Genomic DNA, 23086 nt, shown 5'->3' with positions numbered 1-23086 from the left:
CCCATGCAAATAGTTGGAGAGAGAGTACAGGTTTAAGTGTAGGATGCTGCCCTCCTGCTGCAACAAGACATACTCCCAAAAGAGCAACCTGATCAGAGGACAGAAGCTCATGCTCAGGAGTGCAGAATACCATGCTCTCCGTGCCGAATCCGGAGCCACTAAGATGACTTGAGTCTGGTTGTTTTTGATCTTCTTGAGAGCTATGGACAGAAGTGGCATCGGTGGAAAGGCATCAGGAGTCCTAATTGTCCCTATAGACTAAATGCTTCTCTGCGCAAGAGCTCCCTTGGAAATTCCAGCGTGCAGAAGAGCGGACATTGTCTGTTCTCAGCAGCTGTGAACAGCTATAACCAAGGTTCTCCCCAGTCTCTGAAGAGACCTCGAATCACCTCTGGATGGAGACGCCTTTTGTGATCTGTGAGGTATTGATGGCTTAGTTCATCTCAGAGAGCCCACCAGATGTTGAATCACCATGAATATGCTCCAATGCTCCAGCCATGTCCAGCGACAAATGGCCTCTTGTCACAGGGTCCACAACCCCACTCTCACTTACTTACTGAAATACCACATGGCAGTGGTGTTGTCCCTGAACATTTGAGCCAACCCTCCCTTGAGGGAAAGAAGAAAGGCTTTCAGTGCCAATAGCATTTCTCTCAGCTCAAACAAGCTCCAATAAGTTGATGTAGAGCTGAGACCTAGCCTGAAACTAGAAACCTCCAATCTTCACCTCTACCAGATGGCCACCTCAACCCAGGAGTGACCCATTTATCACTACTGTGTGGTTTGGGTGGGGGAAGGAAGATGGATAAGTCACTGACCCAATTGCAGTCCATGAGCCACCAGTACAGAACTTTTGCTCTTCCCTCTAATATTTGGGCCAGATAGGAAAGATTCTCAGAACCTCAGCGAATGCAAGGGGTGCACACACTATAGTCTGGAGGTGGGAGATTATGGTCTGGGGTGAGCCCGCTTTCAATAGCCAGTCATTGAGGTAGGGGGAACACTGGAACTTCTGACATCGCAGATGGGCTGCAACCACCACCATCACCTTGGTGAACACCCAAAGGGTACTGGTAAGTCCAAAGGGAAGCACAACGAAATGAAAATGCTCTTGGCATACAATAACCGCAGGTAACGCCTGTGGGCAGGCAGCACAGGCATATGAAAATAGGCATCCTGTAAGCCCAGCCTTACCATCCAGTCTCCAGGGTCAAGGGTAGATAGTACCGGAGTCACTGTGAGCATCTTGAATTTTTCTTTTTTCAAGACGTTGAGGGGCGTAGATCTAGAAAAGGATGGAGGCCACCATTTTTAGCACCAGAAAGTAGCGAGAATAGCAACCATGACATACTTCTGATGCCAGCACTATCTCGATCACTCCTTTGCCCAGAAGAACTGTACTTCCTATCGCAACAGCAAGAGGTGGTCCTACGGCAGCCGATCGGGGAACAGTGGAAAGGGTAATGGGATCTTTAGTAATAGGAGAGGATAACCCTACTGGACGATCTCAAGGACCCACTTGTCTGAAGTTATTTCCCGCAAATGGTACAGGTGGTGCCAAATCCGGTGACCACCCAAGTGCTCATGGCGGAACAACACAAACTAAATAGATTTCTGAGTTGCGGTTCCTAAGGGGCTGACGGGGAGGGAAGGACTCTGTTGACCTCTGGCTCTTGATCCCACAAGATCTGTGGGAGCTGCATGGGTGACCATAAAAGGACTATGACGACTGCTGTCCACAGTGGCTAGGGGGAAATGGATGCAGACAATAGCTTCTACTGCTGACCTGGTAGGGACGGAAAGCGGCTGAAGTGGGGCCATGGTAAGCCAAAACGACGAAGCAGTGGCCCTACTGTCCTTAAATCGTTCCAGAGTTGAATCCACCTTGTTGCTGAAAAGCGAGTACCGTTAAAAAGCATGTGCATAAGGGATGCCTGGACATTCCCTGAAAAGCCAGATTTTCCCAGCCAGGCTGGGAAAACACCACTGTTGAAACAATGGCACTGCCCAGCAAGACATGGTATCCAAACTGCATCTTATCGTGAAATTTGCCACATCTCTCGTCAGTAATAGCTTGGAAGAGCATGGCCAGGGCCCCACCTGGGACCATAGGTAGCACTTGTGCAACCATATCCCACACTGTGTGGGAATAACAGCCCAATAAGCATGCAGTGTATATGGACTGCAGTGACAGGCTGGTGAAAGAGAAAATTCTATTACCAAAGGTATCCAGCCTCTTAGATTTCCTATCCAATGGTGTGGTAGAGAACGCAGCAGGAATTATCCTGGAAGTTCAGGCCTGGACCATCAGGCTCTCAGGAGTGGGGTGCTGGGAGAGAAATGCTGGGTCACCAAGATCGAGGCAATGGGGTCGAGCAATAATCCTGAGTACAGAAGTGCTTGTGCAAGGCTTGCCCGAGGTCCTGAGCAGGACATCTGTGATTGTTTCATTAAAGGGGAGCAAGTATTCTAATGAGGATACCACAGGCTAAAGCACCTCCGTCAAGATGTTGGTCTTGAGCTCGACCATGGGCAGCTGCAGGTCCAGGACCTCAGCTTCCCTCTAGACCACCATCGCAACAGAAGCCCTTTCCTCCCTAGTCACTGTGGGAGGAGAGAGGAGGCCAGTGTCTGTTAAGGTGTCTAGACCACTCTCATCAGCGAAATCCTCTTAACAGCGGTCATCGGCCATGGACTCCGCTAGGGGGTCAGAGTAGTCATATGGATCCTCAGATTCCCCTCCATTCGTGTTCCTCAAAGGCCCCTCCAGGGATATATGGGTCCATCTCCAATCCAGGCTCCAGAGGGATTCAGCCACCCAAAGATATTCTAAAGGTCTAGTAAAATTCAGTTAGGTGGGGGTTGCCCTGATTCTGGGAAACTCAGAGAATGGCGGAGCAGACCCAGTGGCAGACATCAGCTGTACAGGAACAGCCTAGGAGCAGAGCCCAAATGTGTGGCCACTTCCGTCACCCGAAGAGTGGGGGACGACAGAGTGAAGTCGAAGCATGCTTTAATTTCATCTTATGAGACTTACCAGACAAAAACTTGGATCGCGACGAGGACTGACACCAGCAACTCTGAGAGCGGTCCCAAAACCTTCCTTGCTAATGGAACCTGTTGTGGTGCGGAGACGCATGGCGAGCAGCCAGGAGCTTCACGGCCTGTTTGCGAATGGCCTTGGAATTCATGGCCTGACACTCGACGCAGGCTGTGGAGTCGTGGTCCCACTACAGACACACCAAGCGGGATTCGTCATCAACAGTTATCAATGAGGGGCTCCACAAGGCTTGAACATAAGAGGTTTCTTCGGGAACATCTCCAAAAAATGACAACAGAAAAAGATTGCCGCACTAGACTTCGACAAAAAAAAGTATAAAATATATATATATATTTTTTTTTTAAATAGTCACAAAATGACTGACAGGAGCTCTGGGAGCTAATCTGGATCTACCCTGAAGGGGTGGAATAGAAGAACCTGAGGTCACAACTCTCAGGTGGTGAATATACAGGCACTGCGCACATCACCTCTGGGGCGCACAAAAACAGCACCAAAATGAGCCCAATTAAGCCACCTATGGAATGCAAGAGGACTGCTCAAAACATTTCTGTCCATTCTAACGCCTGGGGAATATTCTATGGCAAGGTATCTACAACTAGATACAAGATATACTGCAATGTTCAAAGCATTCACCAGTGTGGTCCGTGGCTGAACGGTCTCACTGCAAATTCCTTACATGATCTCTTCTTGGAATTACACAGGGGAATGACAGCAACATTCAGCTGTTCCTCCTTTTATATCATGACTTTCTAAGGCTCTGCATCATAAACCAATACTTAAGGCCTTTCGATTACATGTATAGACCACCTCTCTACAAATGCATTGAACCTGAAAAACAAACAGGCCTCCTAAAGACATATCAAGCGAGAAACGTAGTGCCTTTGGAATCTGTGTACAGCAACACTAGAAAGGAGGTACTGATAGGAGTTCAGTTTGGCATTGAATCTTAGCTGCCAAGATTCAAGGCCAAACTAAAGACTTGTGAAGATAAAACTGATTCACATAACATTGACAAAACTACACAAATTCCTTTCTGGTACCTAAAAGAGTGAAAGGTGTGGTCATATATTTACTAATTTCTACTTATCCACTTCCTGTCTACGATAGGTTGATTTTGATAAGCACTCTGCTGCCTGGATCTAGAGGCTTCCGTAGTGCTCCACATCACAAGTATTGCCATAACCATCCTCACATTCTACACAGAGGGTTTAATTTACTAAGTTCTTTTACCAGTGACTGACATGCAGGATGCTTCCACAGAATGTACGAGCATGCTTAATCATGAATGGGGCCTTGCTCACTCTTTCTCAAAGCTATGTTTCAAGAACTGCTCTGGGCTCTCACTGCTTTCTGTGCCTGCAGGTCAAAATGTTATTTTTCTGCTCATCTTCAGATGCTGCCTCATTAAATTGCCACTGGGAACAACCCACTTTCTCCATCTTAAAATCAGGCATAGGCACCTATGTATTAAAGAGCAACTCAAAGCCAACACAGTTAGGTCAGTACTTTAAGCTCCAGAGATGCAATGGATGGGACCAACTGAAATATGGGCCTGGTTGTAGAAGCAGACAAGCTTCGAGTCCTTCTAGACGCTCATTGTGTGAATGTGTGACAAGGTACAGAGGAACACACGTTGTCTGTTATTCTTCCACTCATATGTGTTTGACCAAGGGCCTGAGGCCTGATTAATATCTTGGCGGACAGGTTACGCCATCAAGCCATCACAACAGTGATGGATATCCGGTCCGCCTAAATATAAATCCCATAGGAGATAATGAGATTTATATTTCGGCAGATGGGATAGCTGTCACTGTTGTGACAGAGTAACCCATCCGCCGAGATCTAAATCAGGCCCTAAGTGTTGAGTTCTAAAAGTACAAAGGCCAGGGGTGTGGAATTTATTAAAATATCTACTTGTCCAGGGGACAGGTTGCTTCTCAAATCTACTTGTCCTGTAAAAAGATCTACTTGTCCCTTTGGTGCCAGGTAGTGTGGTGACAAATTATGGCAGCAATCTCATTATGTAAGAGCTCTGATAATAGCCTCTCTGATTATGGCAGGGCTACTACCATAGTAGGGCTTGAATACTTGCAGTTTCAATCCCTACTGTAGCAATTTCCTTATTTTGCCACCTTTCTGCAGATCTGCATACTGGGGCTGGAGGAAGCAGTAAGCAATAGTTCCAGGGCTGGAATGCCTTTGAGTCTGCAAACCTACAACCTGCATGTTTTAAAGATTTTCAGCAGCTTCTCTCTAATATTTTCCCATAATAAGAAAGGTTGGACATTTACTCCTGACAATGGCTGAATTAGAACTTCTTCCAGGGTTGGGAAGAAAGTGGCCGGAGGGAAAATGAACTTGCAAATGCTCAATAGATTTTCACATGAGCAAATCTACACATGCGTATTTACCCATGCTAAAATACAGTTCACAAATATTTTATAGGGGTACGCCATATACCATGGGTGCACTTTTGTGACTTTCTTTAAGAATTTGGGGCCACATGTGGGTAGGTTCAGATTTGCGACCCGCAAATTGCGAGTCAGAGCGAGTCGCAAATCCGAATGTAGGATGGTGTCCCTGACACCATTTGTGATTCGCAAGGGCTTCGCAAATGCCCACGTAGTGAATAATCATGAGGTGGGTCGCAATTTGCGACCCCCTTGCGAATAGCGGCCCTCACAGGGATGGTGGCCTGCTGGAGACAGCAGACCACCATGTCTGTGACTGCTTCCTTAAAGGAAAACGAGCTGCATTACAAAAACGAAAAATTAAACGTTTTCGTTTCATTTTTTCAGAGCAGGCAGTGGTCCGCAGGACCACTGCCTGCTCTGAAAAAATGTTTACAGTGACATTCACAATGGGGAAGGGGTCCCATGGGGACCCCTTCCCTTTTGCGAAAGTGTTAGCACCCATTTGAAATGGGTGCAAACTGCGATTGGTTTGCGCCCGCGGTCACAAAACAATTCTACATTGCACTGCGAGTCGCAATTAGGAAGGGAACACCCCTTCCTAATTGCGAGTCGCAAACCCGTTTTGCGATTCGGTAACCAAGTTACTGAATCGCAAAACTGGGTTTGTGCATCGCAATGTGCTTTTTGCACGTCGCAAACAGCGAAAGTCGCTGTTTGCGACATGCAAAAAGCTACCTACATGTGGGTCTTCGTCACTAATTAGGTCTGGTGTTAACGAAGACATTTTGTTTTTACTAAACTTCTATTTCTCTCTCTTTCGGCTGGCTTTACTGTGAGTGATCGCATTCTGCTCTTCCACAAGGAGCATATTGGCACACAATGTAGTTTTGTTCAGTGTCAGGAACTACAGTGGCAATCAGTGACGTAACGAAACTGGAGGGTGCCCCTTTGCAAAGAACATAGAGGAGCCCCCTCTCCAGACTCACTCAGGGCAGGTGCTGTGCTGAAGGGGCCCCCTGGAGGGCGGCAGCGGGGCCTTTGTTATGCCACTGGTGGCAACGTGTGTTTTTAGAGTTCAAAAACTTTTTGGTTTTTTTTTGCCAATGTTGAGGGCCTGGTAGCTCCCACAACAATAAAGTGTTACAAAAGCCATGTCAAAACAAGACACGCATTGATGAAACTAAAAGACTTATAAAAAATATGTCGGACCAGTTGGCTTTGTCAGTGTTTGTTTATTTTCATGCTTACCATATTCGTTCTGAAAATGGTTACACTGATTTTCCATTAGAAATATTTTTGGGAAATACTAGCATGCATCAACACATTTTACTAAATGACACTTCATTTGCATCTAATCAGAGAGCATTCTGGGAGCATTATACTTAGCCTCATAGCCTAAACTTTTCAAGTTTTTGTTTGCACTGGAACCAACGTCAGTAGTGAAGTGTGACCTTAAAACATTTATTTACAGCACTCACCCTAATAATGAAGGCTTTCAAATAATGAACCATAAATACAAGTTCGTACAGCATTATTTTTTGGAAACACATTACCTCAACTGCAGAGAGTTCCACTCTTTGTAAACAGGCAGCCAAAGGGTTTGTGCTGCTGAGGGTTGGGCCTACTTGTCCCAAGGACAAAGTAAACATAAAAACTTGTTGCCCTTGACCCCAAACAAGATGTCCCGGGCGATAGGAATTCCACATCCCTGAAGGCAGTATTTTAATACAGATTAGCTTGTTATATCTCACCTTGCTCTCCTCTGATGGCAGTGAACATATGCGCTTCTGAAGGATGCTGGTCTCAGTCTACCTGCCTTTACATTAAGACATATAGCCAAGGGATAGAAACCATGGCCAATCGGCCGGCAGAACCAGAAACGTGATCACAAAGAGTATTTAATGAGACCACTCCTCATTCACTTTCACTTCAAGCAAGACAAACAAACTTGCATTTACAGAGTGTTTGGAATGTAGCATGTTATGACCCATGTGCCTCTAGAGCATAGCCGTCTATTCCCAGGAGGGATATCTGAAAGGAGAGTGGCCACAGTCAAACAGTTAATCTGGACAGCCTGGAAGAATGGCAGTCATGGTCCATGACCTGCTAATGTCATATACACAACAAGCAGTACCAGGAAGGACAGTTGCAGCCCTAGTAAAGTACATGTTTTGCAGAATCACTTACAATCATCATGAGAACAATTGGTCCAAGGTAGATGATGAAGAAGAAGAATGCGATCATAGCCAAGGTCAGGATGCCCCGCACCCACCAGTTCTTCCATCTGCAGTCACAAGGAGGAAAGAAATCAGTAAAAAGGTGCACCAGATGTGAAGAGGAGATTAATATAACAGACAAAATTATCAATACATTCATGAACAAACCCCAAAGCAGAAGTAACACTGAACCTGAGAAAGAGTACCTACCACTCTTCCCAACATGCTAAGTCCTGCTACAGTAATTTTATTTTAATCAACAAAGCAAAGCTACAGCCCAAAACTGATACCTCCACTATTGCGGCACAGCATTACAATGACAGAGTTAGGATGGCAGTTACCGTACATATGACAACATAAATGAGACAGAGAGGAAAAAGTGCCCAGAGACAATTAATTCTGGCACGAGGTTCCACATTTATAACAAGCATTTGCAATTAAATAGGTCTTGCATTTCCTTGAGTTAGAGCTATTGGCACTGTAAATTCATAACTGGACTTTTCTTGCCACATAAATTGGTCAACCCTTAATTTCATCTTTTCCAGCCATATAATTCCAGTGGCCCAGCAGTTTACTAAAGCACTTCCATTTACCTTCTTTCTCTAACTTAAAACATATACAATTATCATATAAACCTTTATTAGAAATAAACTTTTGGCATAAGAGTGTAATGCTCGAAACACCATAACAAAAATATCATTTGGGACGGACTGCAAGGTGAAGGGAAAGAGGAAAACGGGAGTAAAGATGGAGAGGAAAAGTGGTGTAGTAACAGTGTCATGTGCCCTGGAGTAAGAAAGGAAAATGGTTTACTGAAATTTCAGCAGGAAAATAGAGCAGTAATTAGAGTTTAGTGAGGTCCATAGGTCTCTGGGCCCCAGTGCCACTGCCCCTGTAGCTCCATTGATAACTAGGCCTCAGAAGAGAAAGCGGATGGTGCAGAAAAAGAGAAGCAAAAGGAGTACAACAGACACAACGAAGAGAGAGAAGGGGTCGCAAAGAAATAAAAGAAGAAGGGAAAGAAAGAATGAGAAAATGAAAACACAACTAAGAAAACTAAAAAAGAAATAGCGCAAACGTGTGAGACAAAAGAAAAAAGGAACAAGGCTAGCGAACTAAAGATAAAAAGGAAAAAATAATGAAATAAGTGTGAAAAGAAAGGAAGAACGATCTAAAAATAAAAAAAGTGAAAGGACACATACTGAGTCAAAGGAAAGAGCAAATAAAAAAGAAAGAATGAAGGGAAGGGAAGAGAAGAGAAAAAAATAGTGAAAGTATGAATTCCTAATGAAGAAAAAAGAGGAACGAAACAAGGAAAGAAATAACCACGTTTTTGCAAGTTCAAAAGAGGAGGTAGGAAGAGGAAAATAAAAAAAAAGGGAGAGGAGTAGAAATAAACAGTTGAAAGAAAGCGAAACTTTGAACGTGTGGATTTTAAGAGTTATAAAAAGAAGAGTGGGGGAGAAAGAAAACATTGAAAGTAAACAGAGTAAAGGAAAGAACGGATTGAGATAGGTGAAACAGGCCCTCCCAAATAAAGATGCAAGCTAAGAATAGATTTAATAGGCTCTCCCACGTCCTCAAACAGAAGTCAGACTGTGGAACAGCAGGGGGCCCTTAGAACAGCAGGAGGTGCATTAGCAGAGTTGTATGTGAACCCCAATACAGCAATAATGGGGAGCTTCAGATCAGGAGTGGGGGGTATAGACAGATCTATCTCCCTGCCAAGTGCTGGAATAACAGAAAGGCAGCGGGTGAGGAATGAGAAACGGAGAGCGGTGTAATTCCCGGTAGTGGAATAATGTGGCATTGCAGAATAGGGTTGACATGCACTGACAGAGTTGTATGTGGGCTGCAGTACTGGAATAGTAACAGGCACACAAGGTCAGAAGTTAGGTATGTTAATGGAGCTACGTGTGGAACCTTGCATTGGTGTGCCAAGTGTTAGCCTGGATGTGCCCTGGTGAAGGTGCGAGTGGGGCCCAGAATGGGAGTGGCTTTGTCTCTGAACCACAGAAGGGAGGGGCATGTGTGCGTGTGAGCCTTAGTACTGAGAAGAAACGTGCACTGAATGTTAGAATTGATGGATTCTGGCGGAGCTGTGGTGGTTCCCATCAACAGTGGTGTTGGATGTTAGACTTGAGGTGCACTGGTCGAGCTGTGTTTTGCTCTTTTGGGTCCGGTATTGGCTTGGCAGTGAGACTGAATATTAGAATTGAGCTGCTGCAACGGAACTCTATGTGAGTGGGGTCCCAGTATAGGAATGAAAGTGACCTCGTCGGAGTGCAACTGAGATGCAGTGACAGAGCTGCGCCTAAAGTCCCAGTACTGGAACAGCAGTGTGTACTGACTGTAAGAACTAAGGTGCTCTGGCAGACAGCATGTGTGTGGTTCTGTCACCGCCACGTCTGAGAGGCTTGGAGTGTGTGAAGTGAGGTGCAATGATGGAGCTGCACCCATGGTTCCAGTACTGGAAAGCACTGTGCACTGACAGTAAGAACTGAGGTGCTCATGCAGACAGCATGTGTGGGCTTCTGGCAAGGGCACAGATGAGGGGCATGGAGGGTGTGAACTGAGGTGCACTGATGGAGCTGCGCCCGAGGTATCAGGACTGGAGAAGCAGAGAGTAGTGACTGCAAGAACAGAGGTACTCTGGCAGGCAGCTCGTGTGGGGTTCTGGCACAGTTGAGGGCTTGAAGTGTATGAAATGAGGTGCACTGATGGAGCTGGAGTGGGATCCCAGTACTGAGCAGAAGTGGGCACTGTCTGCAAGGATTTTGGAGCCCTGGTAGAGCTGGGTGCCTAGGTTATAAGCAATTACAAGCGATCCTCCACCCAAGGACCACAGGCAGTCACACTTAGTAAAGAAAATCGAAGCCAGGGAAGGGCAGAAGCCAGACTGCTGAGAGAGGGTGCCGAGAGCCCATAAAGACCAAATGTGATCAAAATAACAGCCTGATTTATAGCCTTGTTTACAGCTAAGCTCAGAGCAAGAATGCTCTACAAATGAAAAGGGAAGCTTCCCTGAGCAGGAGCAGGAAACAAAGTAAAAAAAAAAAAAAAGTCCCTTACAGACCAGATAAACAGGACAAAGCGTAATTTTACAGTAATTGGTCCCTGCTCCCACAAAGAAGGAGGGACAAAGATGCATGACAGACCACTAGCAAGCAAGGATTTTTAAGTCACACAGAAACTAACAAATGAAATAGCTGGAAGCCCACAGAAATAGTATACTTAAAAGTATACAAGAGGCTGTACGCTTACGCCCGACTTAAAAATAAGAGTCATAAGTCATACAAAATAATTGAGTGAGGGCAGTAAAAAACAAACTTCCGTCCCTGCAAATCTGTTTATTATTTGAGCAACTTGAAAATGTTCTTAGGCTCTACCTTTACTCACCCATTTACACCTCCACTGACATTTTCTCCCCCATCTCCAATCAGAACTCTTACTGTCTTCTCCAAATCCGGGTGTTTTAAAAGGATTTATTTGCTGCCACTCTTCCCCTATCTAACTCATAAGCATTTGGTGCTGGCACGTAACATGCAGAATTTAAAGTCCTTGCACAGGAGTATGAAAATGCAACACAGTATCTGAATGACAAGCTGACTAGCTAACATGAATGGGCCCAGCTGTCCATCCCCAGCACAGCAAACAGCTAACTTGTAGTTATAGCTAGGTTTGGTGAATGTGCAAGTTCTGTGTAAAAAAACTAAAATAAAAAATGCAAGCATATTGGAAAGAGAAACAAAGAAAATAGAAAATATGTGTGGGACAATGCAAAGGTATAAGAGAACAAAAATGCATGTATTTGGAGTGGTTTTCTAGAATAGCTTTCACATGCATTTCCACCTCTATCTAATGAAAAATCTAATAATATGTTTAGCGGGTGGCACATAGCTGCAAATGCATATTCTGATTCTGGAAAGCTGTGACCACCTTTCACTTACCAATTAAACACAAAAAACAACATACAAGGTACAGGGTAATGGTTTTGTCTCACTAATCTCTGAGCTGCATAACATCTCAAAGAACTATGAAGCTAACTAAATAAATCTGGATGTCTGTAATGGACAAATAAAATTCCCTGTCAGCGAACTATGGATTGTGAATTCCAGAATGTCTTTTTTTTTTGTTTAACACTAGAGAGACCACCTGCTGCCCACCTCTGAATCTAGATCAAACAAAGTAAAGGGACCTCTCATAAAAGATTTTAAGTGGCCACTTTTTGCTCCTGGGGTAAAAAAAAAGTCTATTCATGCAAGCAGGTCCTTCTCTAACACGATATTGGGAGCCCCAAGCCCACTGCTGAAGGATGTAAGACACCCAATATCCGGGTCAATCTTAGAAGGAAACACACTTAATAGTTCATATCAGAGGTTAAAAGTCTATCAAGGTACTAGATAAGTTCATACTGCCAGAGTCAACTCAGAGATATTCTAATCTAACTTTCTATATAGGGTTTCAGAATACTACTATTAAGGGGGGGTCAATCCTCTCAAAAGAAAGTACATATGTGGCTTTTTTTCTTTGTTTACTTGCTGAGATATCATTGTTGAGTGCCCTCTGAATTCCTTGATTTATTGTTGACCTACTCAAGAACAGGTTAAAGGGCAATAACAATTGTTTTCTATGGGGGTTTCTTCTGAACTCAAGAGAAAGCAGCATTTCACTTTGCTGGGAAATAACTTTCTTCAAAAATTGATAAATGTAGCCCCTCAGAGTGTAATACAATGCTAACCGTGATTTACTTCACTCCTTGGGGCAAAAAGGAGATAGGGGAAATTATTTATTGTTAGTATGAAACAACTCAGAACACCTGGAACTTCACTTCTGTTCCCTAAGTAGCAAATCGTTTGATAATGATGAGTATTATGCAAATATTCTGCAAGTTAACAAAGGGATCAATGGCTAAACGGTGACAAAAGTGCATTAGGCATAAAAATGTAGTACTCCGGAGGAGAACTGAAAGACTGGAAGGGCAGTGGCAGAATGAGAGGGAGACGCACATCTCCTCGGCCCCATTTAATACAATAGGAGGCAAACAAACTAGATCTATACAAATAAGAAATTGTAGATGGAACAGATTCAGAAAACCTCATGTTTTTGCTTAATGTGCTGAAAAAATACCAACTCTCTATTTGCTTTTTGATTTCACAAACGGGGACAGTGAGGACAGTGCTGGAGAATAGAAACAGTAGCTGTGCGAACATAGTGGGAGAAAGGGGATACGAGTTACTAGGGTTCTGGATGAAGGATGTAAGAGTGGATGTGGAGAATGAACATAGATAGAAGCAGGAATGAGCGGGAGGTAAAGCGGACAGTACTAGTGCCGATTATCGTTTAAAAGTGGGGGTTTATAGGACAGGCTCAAAGCAAGGGAGTTTGTGAGTTAATTTCTTCGAAATTCTGCCGACCAAAGCTCCAAAAGAGAGTTGAACCGTGCTTTTATTTTTGAAATATTTAATCATGCAAGTATTTTTTTGTTAAGTTCACTTATCTGAAATCAGTGACTTATAAAAATGTGATATTACACCAACTGCCCATGGCGCGAATGTGAATGTGATTGGCTCCTTCAGAAAATAGTCTTGAGCGTTGGTATGCACGGTCTCTGAGTGAACTACCAACAAAGTCATGACCCTAAACTTAGACTTACCAAGATCTGGGAGATATAAAAGACATTGGCTATAAAGCTTTTGATAATTCCATTTGTTACGAGACTGGCAACCTATGGAGTCATTAGGTGCAGTTGGTAGACGCTCATAGTATAGTTCCCTTTTCAAGATGGCAGGGCTGACCACTGATCAAAATAGATACCCACTTGTTCCAAGATGATGGTTAAACTGCCATTTTGCATCAGGTTATTATAGGCAAAGAAACTTAAGGAGCTCTCACATCACATTGTTATCGGGTTTTTCTTCACTTTCATTGTTCGCACCAAGCTTTCTTTGCTTCCATGTTTGTTCTGCTATTGGGGTCCCTCCATCACTGTACTCCTACTTTCGTCAGTCCATCAAGAGTACTTTTCTAGAAGCTTCTTCAGACACTGTTAACTCTTTTGACTTTAAAGCCTTTCTCCTTCATCGCACCGGCTGGTTCGTCATCATCCATTCCAGGTACCTGGAAACATGCATAGTTCTATTTCCTTATATGGGGATAGTGAATAATATTGAAATGTATGCTCATTAGCATTTGCGGCTATTTCCATATTTCTTTGAGCTATTATGCAGCTGAGAGCTTAGTAAAACAAAACCATTACCCTGTACCTTGCATGTTGCTTCTTTCTATTTGGTTGGTAAATAAAAGGAGATCACAGCTTTCAAGAATCAGAAAATACATTTGCAACTATGTGCATGTTATGAACATACAGCTTGATTCTAAATTGCATCAAGACACAGCTGCAGCATACCAGGAAGACAACTAATCAGGCCAGGCTGTGACAAAAAGGCATTTGACAGAAATATGTGTTCCAGTTTGCCCCATAATCTCAATTGAGATATTATATTTAGGTATATCTCACACACAGCTAAAGAGGAGACAGTAAACCATCATCAGAATCCACTAAACATATTGAGGTCTTGAGTGTTTGATAGGCCGGTAATAGCAATTCAGATGGCGATTCCCAAGGTTCTTTTCTGCAAGCTATAACAGAAATAAATTCAAATTGAGGTTACACAACATGTGTCAGGGACATCAGGACCTTCTAGGTCTAATGTAGGCTTGTTGCAAAATACGTCCACAGCACCCCATCCTGGGACCCTCCTTCTCAGCCTGGGACACCTTCTGGTGGCCCTCAACACTTGGCAGCCCCCCCCCTGCACCCCACCACTACAGACCATGCATGCAACCTCGGCAGCGTCCTTGACTCAGTGCTCACCATAACAAGACAGGTCAACTCCGTCGCCGCCACCTGTTTCCACACCCTCAGACTCCTATGGCAGATATTCAGATGGATCTCTAGTGATTGCCGCTAAACCTTGACACACACTCTGATCACTAGCAGACTTGGCTACGGCAACACCCTCTATGCCAGAACCACCAAGAAGAACCTGAGCAAACTACAACAAATCTATAACGCCTCTGCCAGACTCATCCTGAACATCCCCCCACCAAGAACACACCAGAGATCTCCACTGGTTCCCCGTCGAGAAGAGGATCAACTTCAACCTCCTTGTACACGCCTACAGGGCCCTCCACAACCTGGACCCAGCTACCTCAACAACTGCATCACTTTTTACTCCCATGCCAGACCTCTCTGCTCCTCCCAACTGTCGCTCACCACCATACCCTGCATAAAGAAGTCCTCGACTAGAGGAACATCGTTCACCTACCTTACGGCAAAATGTTGGAACACCTTACCTATCCACCTCAAACAATCATAATTGCTACCTCAATTCAGGAAGGACCTCAAGACCTGGCTATTCGACTGAACCCTACGGACATACCCCACTGCGCCTTGAGACCCTACGGGTGAGTAGCATGCTCTAAAAAGACTGATTAATTGATATCAATCCTCAATGATTAACTGAAGACTGTGCAATGGTTTCCAAAATGATATCTCCAAGGAGCTTATAGTTTAGTAGGGATAGGGAGTCGTAATGGGTGAAAAAGAGTTTCAATTCAAAGCATGGCCACTATGAAAATTTGGTTATGCACTCCAGTCTCCTCTCTGAAAAGGATACCGTTTACATCTGAGGCCCAGAACAAGAAAACTCCTCCAAGGAACTTTAAAAAACCTTTCACCTTTGCACCTTCGAAGACATTCAGATGTTAACTCAAAATTGTTAGTAGAAATTGATGCCTCACCAATAAGTGCCATACTTTCTTAGAGAGATCGAACAACTGAAGAATTACATTCTAGCGAGTGGGTGTGGAGTAGTGGCAGTGGGCCTCAAGGTTACAGTTTTGTTATATGTCTGTTTGTTGTATAAATATAATAAACACATTTAAAAAAATACATCCTGTATCTTTCTATTCTGAAATCTTATCCAAAGCATGAAATCTATATATTATGTGTGGTGGAGAGCTTTTAGCCATTAAAAAGGTGTTTGGTCTTTGGTAACACCATCTGGAAGAATCAAACCAACAAATGGAAATTTGGACAGGCCCTACGAACTTTGGCTTTTAGAAGTCAATGCATTGTAATAACCACAAGCATGCTCAATCAATGTGATTTTTCTTTTATTCGAATTTCATTTCAACTATTGTGCAAGTAATTCACATGGCAACGCAGATGCTCTATGTCTAATTATCTTTAATGTGTTCTGCAATCTGCACCTTTGATCCTTCCTGTGGTACAGAATGACAGCATAGCAGCTGAGATCATCCTGCAGCCACTAAAAGGAGCAGCAGGTCTTTCTTAAAATATTTGTGCCAACAGTAAAATTACAAGAAAGGGTACTGTCTGAAGAGTTGTTTTTTTGCATTCCTTTTGTGGCCTTGTCTTTGTAATTCAGTACATAATTTTACATCTATACGTTGCCTGCACATAAAAAAATAGATGGAAAATCTATAATATTGCTACATATCTGCCTACTCCTGACAGACCATAGCTTACTATTTCAACTGAATTTATTTTAGATCTTTCGAGTTCCCAATCTTGCAGAAAATTGGGAGTAGTAGTAAATGACTCTTTTACCAAGATCGGTCATTTTAACCCATTACAACCCATACCCAGCAAAGGCAGTTTCTAGAACGGATCTAAAAATATTGGCCTCACAGTGCACATCTACAAGTAATCTGAATATGTATATCAAGAAATTTATTTTCATTTCCATGCTTGATATCGCAATTTATTTCCAGGGAATCACCTACCAGAATTTCATTCTAGCCCTTTGAAAATGCAGGAGAGCACTTTCTTTCCAGCACACAGCTTGGAAATAAATATGACAGACAGTGAAAAATCCCTTAATCATTTTGTATAAACTTTCTCTGGATTTATGTAATGAAGATTTTGGTCGGACGCATGATTATCACATACTGAGCATTTTTTGTGGACAGAATTATTACACTATCAGGCCACAAGTCTAGAACTGTATTTTTGCTTCCACAACTAATACTGGAGCCCAGGAATATAAATGCAATTGATAATAGAATTATTGGTGTCAGTACCTGCTTATTTTCTCCTTTGTGTACATCATATGCAGCTTTCTATTTATGTGTATCTAAGTCATAGAAAAGATTCCAATATAGTTAATGTTAGGATTAACTCTTCCAAACTGAACATTACTCTCTCACTATTGACTCCATTGGTTAGGAGCTTAAAAGGTTTAAGCTAAATTAATCATTTTGTTGCAAAGTTTTAAAATATAAAGCAATTTTTTAAACGGGCTACCCTAAACAATCTATCTCCAAGATTAACAGTAATCGCTTTTCTTTTCCCGGAGTTATATTATACTTTGTTTCACTGCCACCATGCAACATACATGCTCTTCGAGTGATCTCTTGTAACGGCCTCCATTTTCATTAATATACACAATATATCATGGATAATGACCCTTATTAATTTGACCTCTTTCATTCCTACTTGGGTTCCTAATTCTGCTGAACACTGTATTAGTGAGATTTTCAAAGAATGAATATGAATAATAGCATACACAGAGGTGTGTAGCAGCTGAAATGCAAAGGTCTTCCCTTTGTTTTACAGATTTATAAAACCTTAGCCAACACATAATGTATGGAGGTAACCCAAGCTTGAGTAGATGATGGCTTCAGATCTGCGCTCCAATGCTCCCATATCTAAAGAGCGCAGAACACCACAATGTCTCACATCCTCAAAATATGCAAGCAGAAACTGTGGGGAAGACTTTGGAGTAATCTGCTCTCAATTAAGATCAAGTGCCCTTCCAAACTTTATATTTCAAGCTCAAGACCGACAAAAGCACCAATTCAAGATGGCACCTCCAGATTTCTGTGAAGACTTCTTTGTGCAAGGCATGCTCTAGTGAGTAGCCGAGCACCTGAGCAAAACGTCACTGCATTATTTTACCCCAAACAGTGAACATAATAACGTACACTCGGTCCGTCATTTGGTGAAGACTTGATTGCATCACAAAGTTATTTGCATGTCCCTTCAGCAGATCACTGCAGTATGTCCTGCCTTTCACAGTCAACACCGACAATTAGATGTTTTTAGATAATATTATTTTAGAAACTGCATGTCTCTGTAACACATTTCTACAAAGTACAATCCATAACCCGGATAATATCAAGCAATTTCTTGGAAACAGTTGAACAAGTTCCTTATCTTCAGTAACACTCTCTGGTGAATACTCTACCCAACTGCAGGTTCCTCACCTTAGAATATTCCCCAAGCTCCAGACTGGATATGGAAATGTTTATCCAGAAATACTCCCATGAGCTGCTAGGTGGCAACACGTGGATCCACACAGCCTTTACATAGATGCAGCTGAGACACATATAAACATCATCCCTGTGTGTTGACATCAGTTTCTTATTTATTCCTGTTCACATGCTCACACGGCTTGGTATCAGAGTGCTGATTTAAAAATTGGGATATATTTAGATTTTAAAATGAGACAAAATAAAGGTGGGAGGGCAATGAGGATCCTGCAGTTAGTTAGAATATCCACTGGAAAGGTCATAACAGAAGGTAAGTAACATATTCTTCTTATGGATACTTCTAAACACAGATTCCTCACTTTAGAGTAAATACCAAAGTAGTACAAGCAATACTTGCCTACATGGAGAGTTTGGGAGTACACTCAGACAAAATCGTGGTGTAGGACTGAGTAAATGAAGTGCCTTTCCTGTCGGACCTGGTTGTCAAGTAAGTAGTGCTTTATGAATAGGGCTCGCGTTTTATGGTATATATATTTTTTTTTTTAACATTTCCGTCTGTATTTATCCATATTTATTTTGTGATCAGTTATCTGTATTAATCCAGATTTATTTCATGTTTTGTAAAAAAATTAAGTGGAAACTAGTATTTGTCTATATTTAACCAATAAATGTACACTCAGACATAAATGTACACTCAGACACGAATGCATGAGTTTTTTCAATGACATGACTACCCATAAATGGTAAACAGATACACCGGTGTGAAAACATGTGTACATATACAGCTGTTTAAGCCTCATTAGGAAACTTTCTCTCTTTTTTGACTCCTCTACCTGTCAAGCTGCATAGCTACTGGCCAAGCAGTCCTGACTAACTTGTAAAATCACTCTAAAAGCAACCTAATTTCCGTTTTAATTCATATTTAAAAATAAATACTGACAGAAAAATAGATTGTTTTCCATCTCTATTTATCTGTAAAAATTGGTAAAAACTGAGGAATAGCAGCTTGAAAGATGTCAAGCACACTTACTTTTCGTGTTGAAGTAGTAATAGCATCCTTAGCCAGAGTGAAATGGGCTATCTTGCCTTCAGGAGGCTGCTTCTTCATCAGTGCATAGCAGATCTTAATGCAGAGGACTGTCCATCTTGACTAGGTTCTCTTCTGCACATCCTTCCCTTTCTCCACCTTGAATAACTCCTCAAAATACTAATTGTTTTAAGGTACAATGAAAGTGAAAGCTTAAGGCCCTTTATGGATGCAGGGAATGAGCTTTTCCTCTTTGGAGGGCTGAGGGGAGGCCAAAAAGAGCTGGTGTGGTAATGGATTGTCCAACATGTAAGGGAGTCACTACCTTAGGTAATAACTTTTGCACAAGTCCTCCCCACCCATCTATCTGGTAAATGGCGATGTGGGTGGGGTGCTTGCACCAACAGTGCCTTAATGTCATTCATGCGACAAGCTGACGTCATTGCATCAAGGAAGATGGTCTTTGAAGTCAGGAAAGCTATGTCCTATGCCCAAAGTTTGTACACACGAGAAAAGTCAAGAATAAGTTATGGTCCCTCTGGTGCATAACAGTTGGCGAGAAAACATGTGTCAAACCTTTTATAATTCATATCACAACAGGTGGCTTAAACAAGTATGGTTGGTCTGGCAAATTTAGAAAGGATGAAAGGCCCAACAAAAACCTTTAATAGTGCCCACTGCAAAGCATTGCTGGGACAAATATAAAATAAAAAAAAGAGCATCCAACAGCTTTGCTCGAAAAGTGTCAGTGTTGCGGATGCCACACTAGGCCACAAATCTGTCCCACCGCACTGTATAAAGGGACTTTGTGTAATGGCACCAGGCAGCAACAATGATAGTCACCACTTTTGAAGGCAAAATAAATGTACTCAACTGCTGCAACTCAACCTCCAAGTATGGCGGTGTAGAAAGCACAGATGTGTGGAGAACTGAGCTGTTGCTGAGAAAAGAAATCCTTGTGAGTGGTAGCCTGACCAGAGAACAGATGCTCATGCTCAGACATTGAGTAGGATACTCTTCTGATCTAATATAGAGCCACTAAGATGACTTGGGCCCAGTCCTGCAGATCGTTTCCAGAACATGGGGCAGCAGAGATAGGGGTGGGAAAGTGCATGGATGTCCACTGTTCTATTTGAGTAGGAATGCACCTCTTAGCAAGTGTTTTTTTAATGCGTTCTTTTCAGTTTTGATACAACCAAACAAAATCCAATGACAGCTTGTTCAACTGTTAAACATATATAGCACAAAAAAGAAGCAATTACGTGACTCCAATCTGTACAGGTCATATGTCAACGTAAGGTGCCTATGCAATCAGCAGCAAGGTATTATATGGTCGGACACCCATTCCTCATGCAGCTAGTTCAAAGAAAGGGGGATCAAGGGTGCTTTTCAAGTCTAGGCCTAGGAAGCAGTGCATGTTCGCCATCTATCCCATTCCTGTTGCCCGTCCCCAGCCTTCTACTGTGTCACACACAGCAATTAGAGTGATCACAACAATCTAGCACACCTGCTGCAAGTCCACACCCCACCCGAGTGGCCGCTCCTCTTAGAGCTCTAATCCACTTCATTCCCAGTTCTGGCCACAAACGCCTGATATGGTTTCCAAATGCCTTGTGGTCTACTTCTAACCTGTATTAAATTGTTGTATGCATCTGACATAGTGTTGGAATACGCCAAATCTATGCACCACTACTTTACAGTGGGGTGGCCCCTTCACACATCGCATGGCTAGTCTGCGCTTTGCCAGGAGAATAGCTAATCGCCACCATCCACCTATGGTTGTTTGGGATCTCTTTGTCATAGCCGAACAGTGCCAGGAAGGGAGTTGGTTCAATCTGCTCCCTTGTTATCTCTCACAACCCTTTAAATATAGTGCTGCAGGAGCACCAAACTCCAGGGCAGCACCACCCCACATCGGTGAACTCCGCCTCCCCAGCAGTGCATCTACAGCATCCCAGATTATCACGCAAACTATAGCGGAACAGGCAGGCAGGGGTACAGTATACCTTATTAAGATATTTGAAGTGTATCAGCCAATGCCTACTGTTCAGGGATACCGTCTTGATAACTGAACAGCAGTATGTCCAATGCCTATCACTTATAGCCACATTCAGTTTATCTTGCCAATCCAGCCTTGTCTCGTTTACTGCTGAGCACGTGTAGAGTTTCAGGATGAGGTGCTGGGGGTTTAATTTTGTAGCAAGTATATCAGGGCTGCCAGCCCGGGGGGGTTCCCTCAATTCTTCACCCAACAGCTCCCTCACGATATGCCACACCCTAAAATATTGGAAAATGCCCAACATTGTGTGATTATCATGAAGTGCACATATCTGTTTCCAACTACGCAGTGTCTCATTCTGGAAGAAGTCTCCTGTGCGCCTCAAGTGCATGCCGTGCAATACCCCTACCGATCCCTGCTCTTGCCCCATGGGAAACCACGTACACCAATTTAGTGTCAGCAGCTGTGAATATAGGAGTGACCTATTCTGCAGTCCGACTTGCCTCCTACAGGAATATGCAGTAGTGCTTATCAAATCAACAGTATTATAATGTAGTAGGACTCCAAATCGGAAGCATTCAATCTCTCTTTTTTGTAATGAAGTAATAACATATTCCAACTGACCCACAGCTGGTTGCCTGACCAGGATTGTCCTGTCAGCAGTGCCTGCAGAGTACGAAATAAAAGCTCTCTAGAGCAGAACTGGTATATTCATGAAGAGAAACAACTAGGGCAGTACAACTATCTTTATTATGGTCACGTGGCCGCTCAGCAACAACAGGAGCTTAATCCAACCATCTATAGGATCTGTTAACCTATTAATCGCCCTGCCATAGTTATCCAGCAGTACCACAGACGGGTCAGTATGGACCGGTATACCCAGATACCTCACATAGTCCGCAGTCCACTGTATGGAATACTCCACTTGCACAGACAAAGGGGGTGAGAAGGGGAATGTTAAGGCTTTGCCCCAGTTAATAAGTAAGCTTGAATGCCCACCAAAGAGTACAATCTCACAAAGCATAGTGGCCAAACTGTGCACTGGATACAGTAGCATGTCATCCGCATATGCAGATTAATCCTATATGTTGTTATTGGGAAGCAGATCCCCTGGTGCAAGTGGTTCTCACACACAGAGCAAGCTAGAGGATCCGCCACCCAGGCATACAAAAAAGGTGATAATGGCCAGTCCTACCTGGGGCCTCTCGTGATGTTGCTGGCATCCGTTATTATGTCATTAGCCTTACGAGCTGTAGGAAGATTTCTCCCACGCCTTTTCTGCTTCAACACCGCTATCATGAACTGCCACTCAATAGAATAAAATGCTTCTTCAGCGTTTAAAAATATCATTGCTGTGTGGTCCTCTGGTCTATTCTGAAAATAGCTCGAAAAAAAATTCTGAGATTGTATCTCTGAGACCTGCCCAGTATAAAACGGACTTGTTCAGGTCTGACTATGACTGGCATGAGAAGCACCAACCTGTTGGCCAGGACTTTTGCAAAGATTTTCATGTCTGTGTTTAGCAGCGAGAGGGGCCGGTGGGACATGCATAGGTCAGCTGGCTTCCCCGGCTTCAATACAGCCTCTCTCATTGTAGCAGACATACAGCCTCCTTTGGCAATTTTTCAAAACATCTGACAAGGTGTGGCACTAGTTTAGCCTGATACTCCTTGTAGAAGGTCACCGTTAGGTCATCTGTTCCTGACACCTTTCTGCCAAGTACGACTTTGACTGCTGTTTAAAAGGTCAGAGGGGAGCAGTGGGGTCATGAGGCACTCTTATGCTCAGTGGTCAGGCAGATCATTGTTATATTCGCAAAGTAGTCAGTCGTAGCCTGTTCATCATGCTGGATGCATGTTGTGTATAGATCTGTGTAGTAATGCTGGAAGAGCCCTGTTATCTGCTCCGTTGTATATAGCGTGTCACCTGACTCAGCCTTAATAGCTAAAATCATGGCAACTCCTGCCGTGGCCTTAGGAGCATTACCAAAATTACGGATTTTGTTGTGGGCCACCTCATGACACTCACCTATTCTAGGTTTAATCTCTCTCAGTATATTTCTCTGCC

At 43.2% G+C, this 23086-nt stretch overlaps 1 protein-coding gene across 1 annotated transcript in view; it reads right to left on the bottom strand.

Moving 5' to 3' along the window:
• The window catches only part of CDS2 (CDP-diacylglycerol synthase 2), a 260698-nt gene that overhangs the window by 129290 nt on the left and 108322 nt on the right, over positions 1-23086 (bottom strand). The window contains exon 3 of the mRNA XM_069214178.1: positions 7663-7759. Coding sequence (XP_069070279.1) covers positions 7663-7759 — 97 coding nt within the window. The remainder of the gene's footprint in view (positions 1-7662; positions 7760-23086) is intronic.

Source organism: Pleurodeles waltl, chromosome 11, assembly GCF_031143425.1.
Source record: "Pleurodeles waltl isolate 20211129_DDA chromosome 11, aPleWal1.hap1.20221129, whole genome shotgun sequence".
Taxonomy (NCBI): Eukaryota; Metazoa; Chordata; class Amphibia; order Caudata; family Salamandridae; genus Pleurodeles; species Pleurodeles waltl.
Note: the sequence above shows the minus strand (reverse complement) of the source record. Positions and strands in the feature narration are given on the sequence as shown.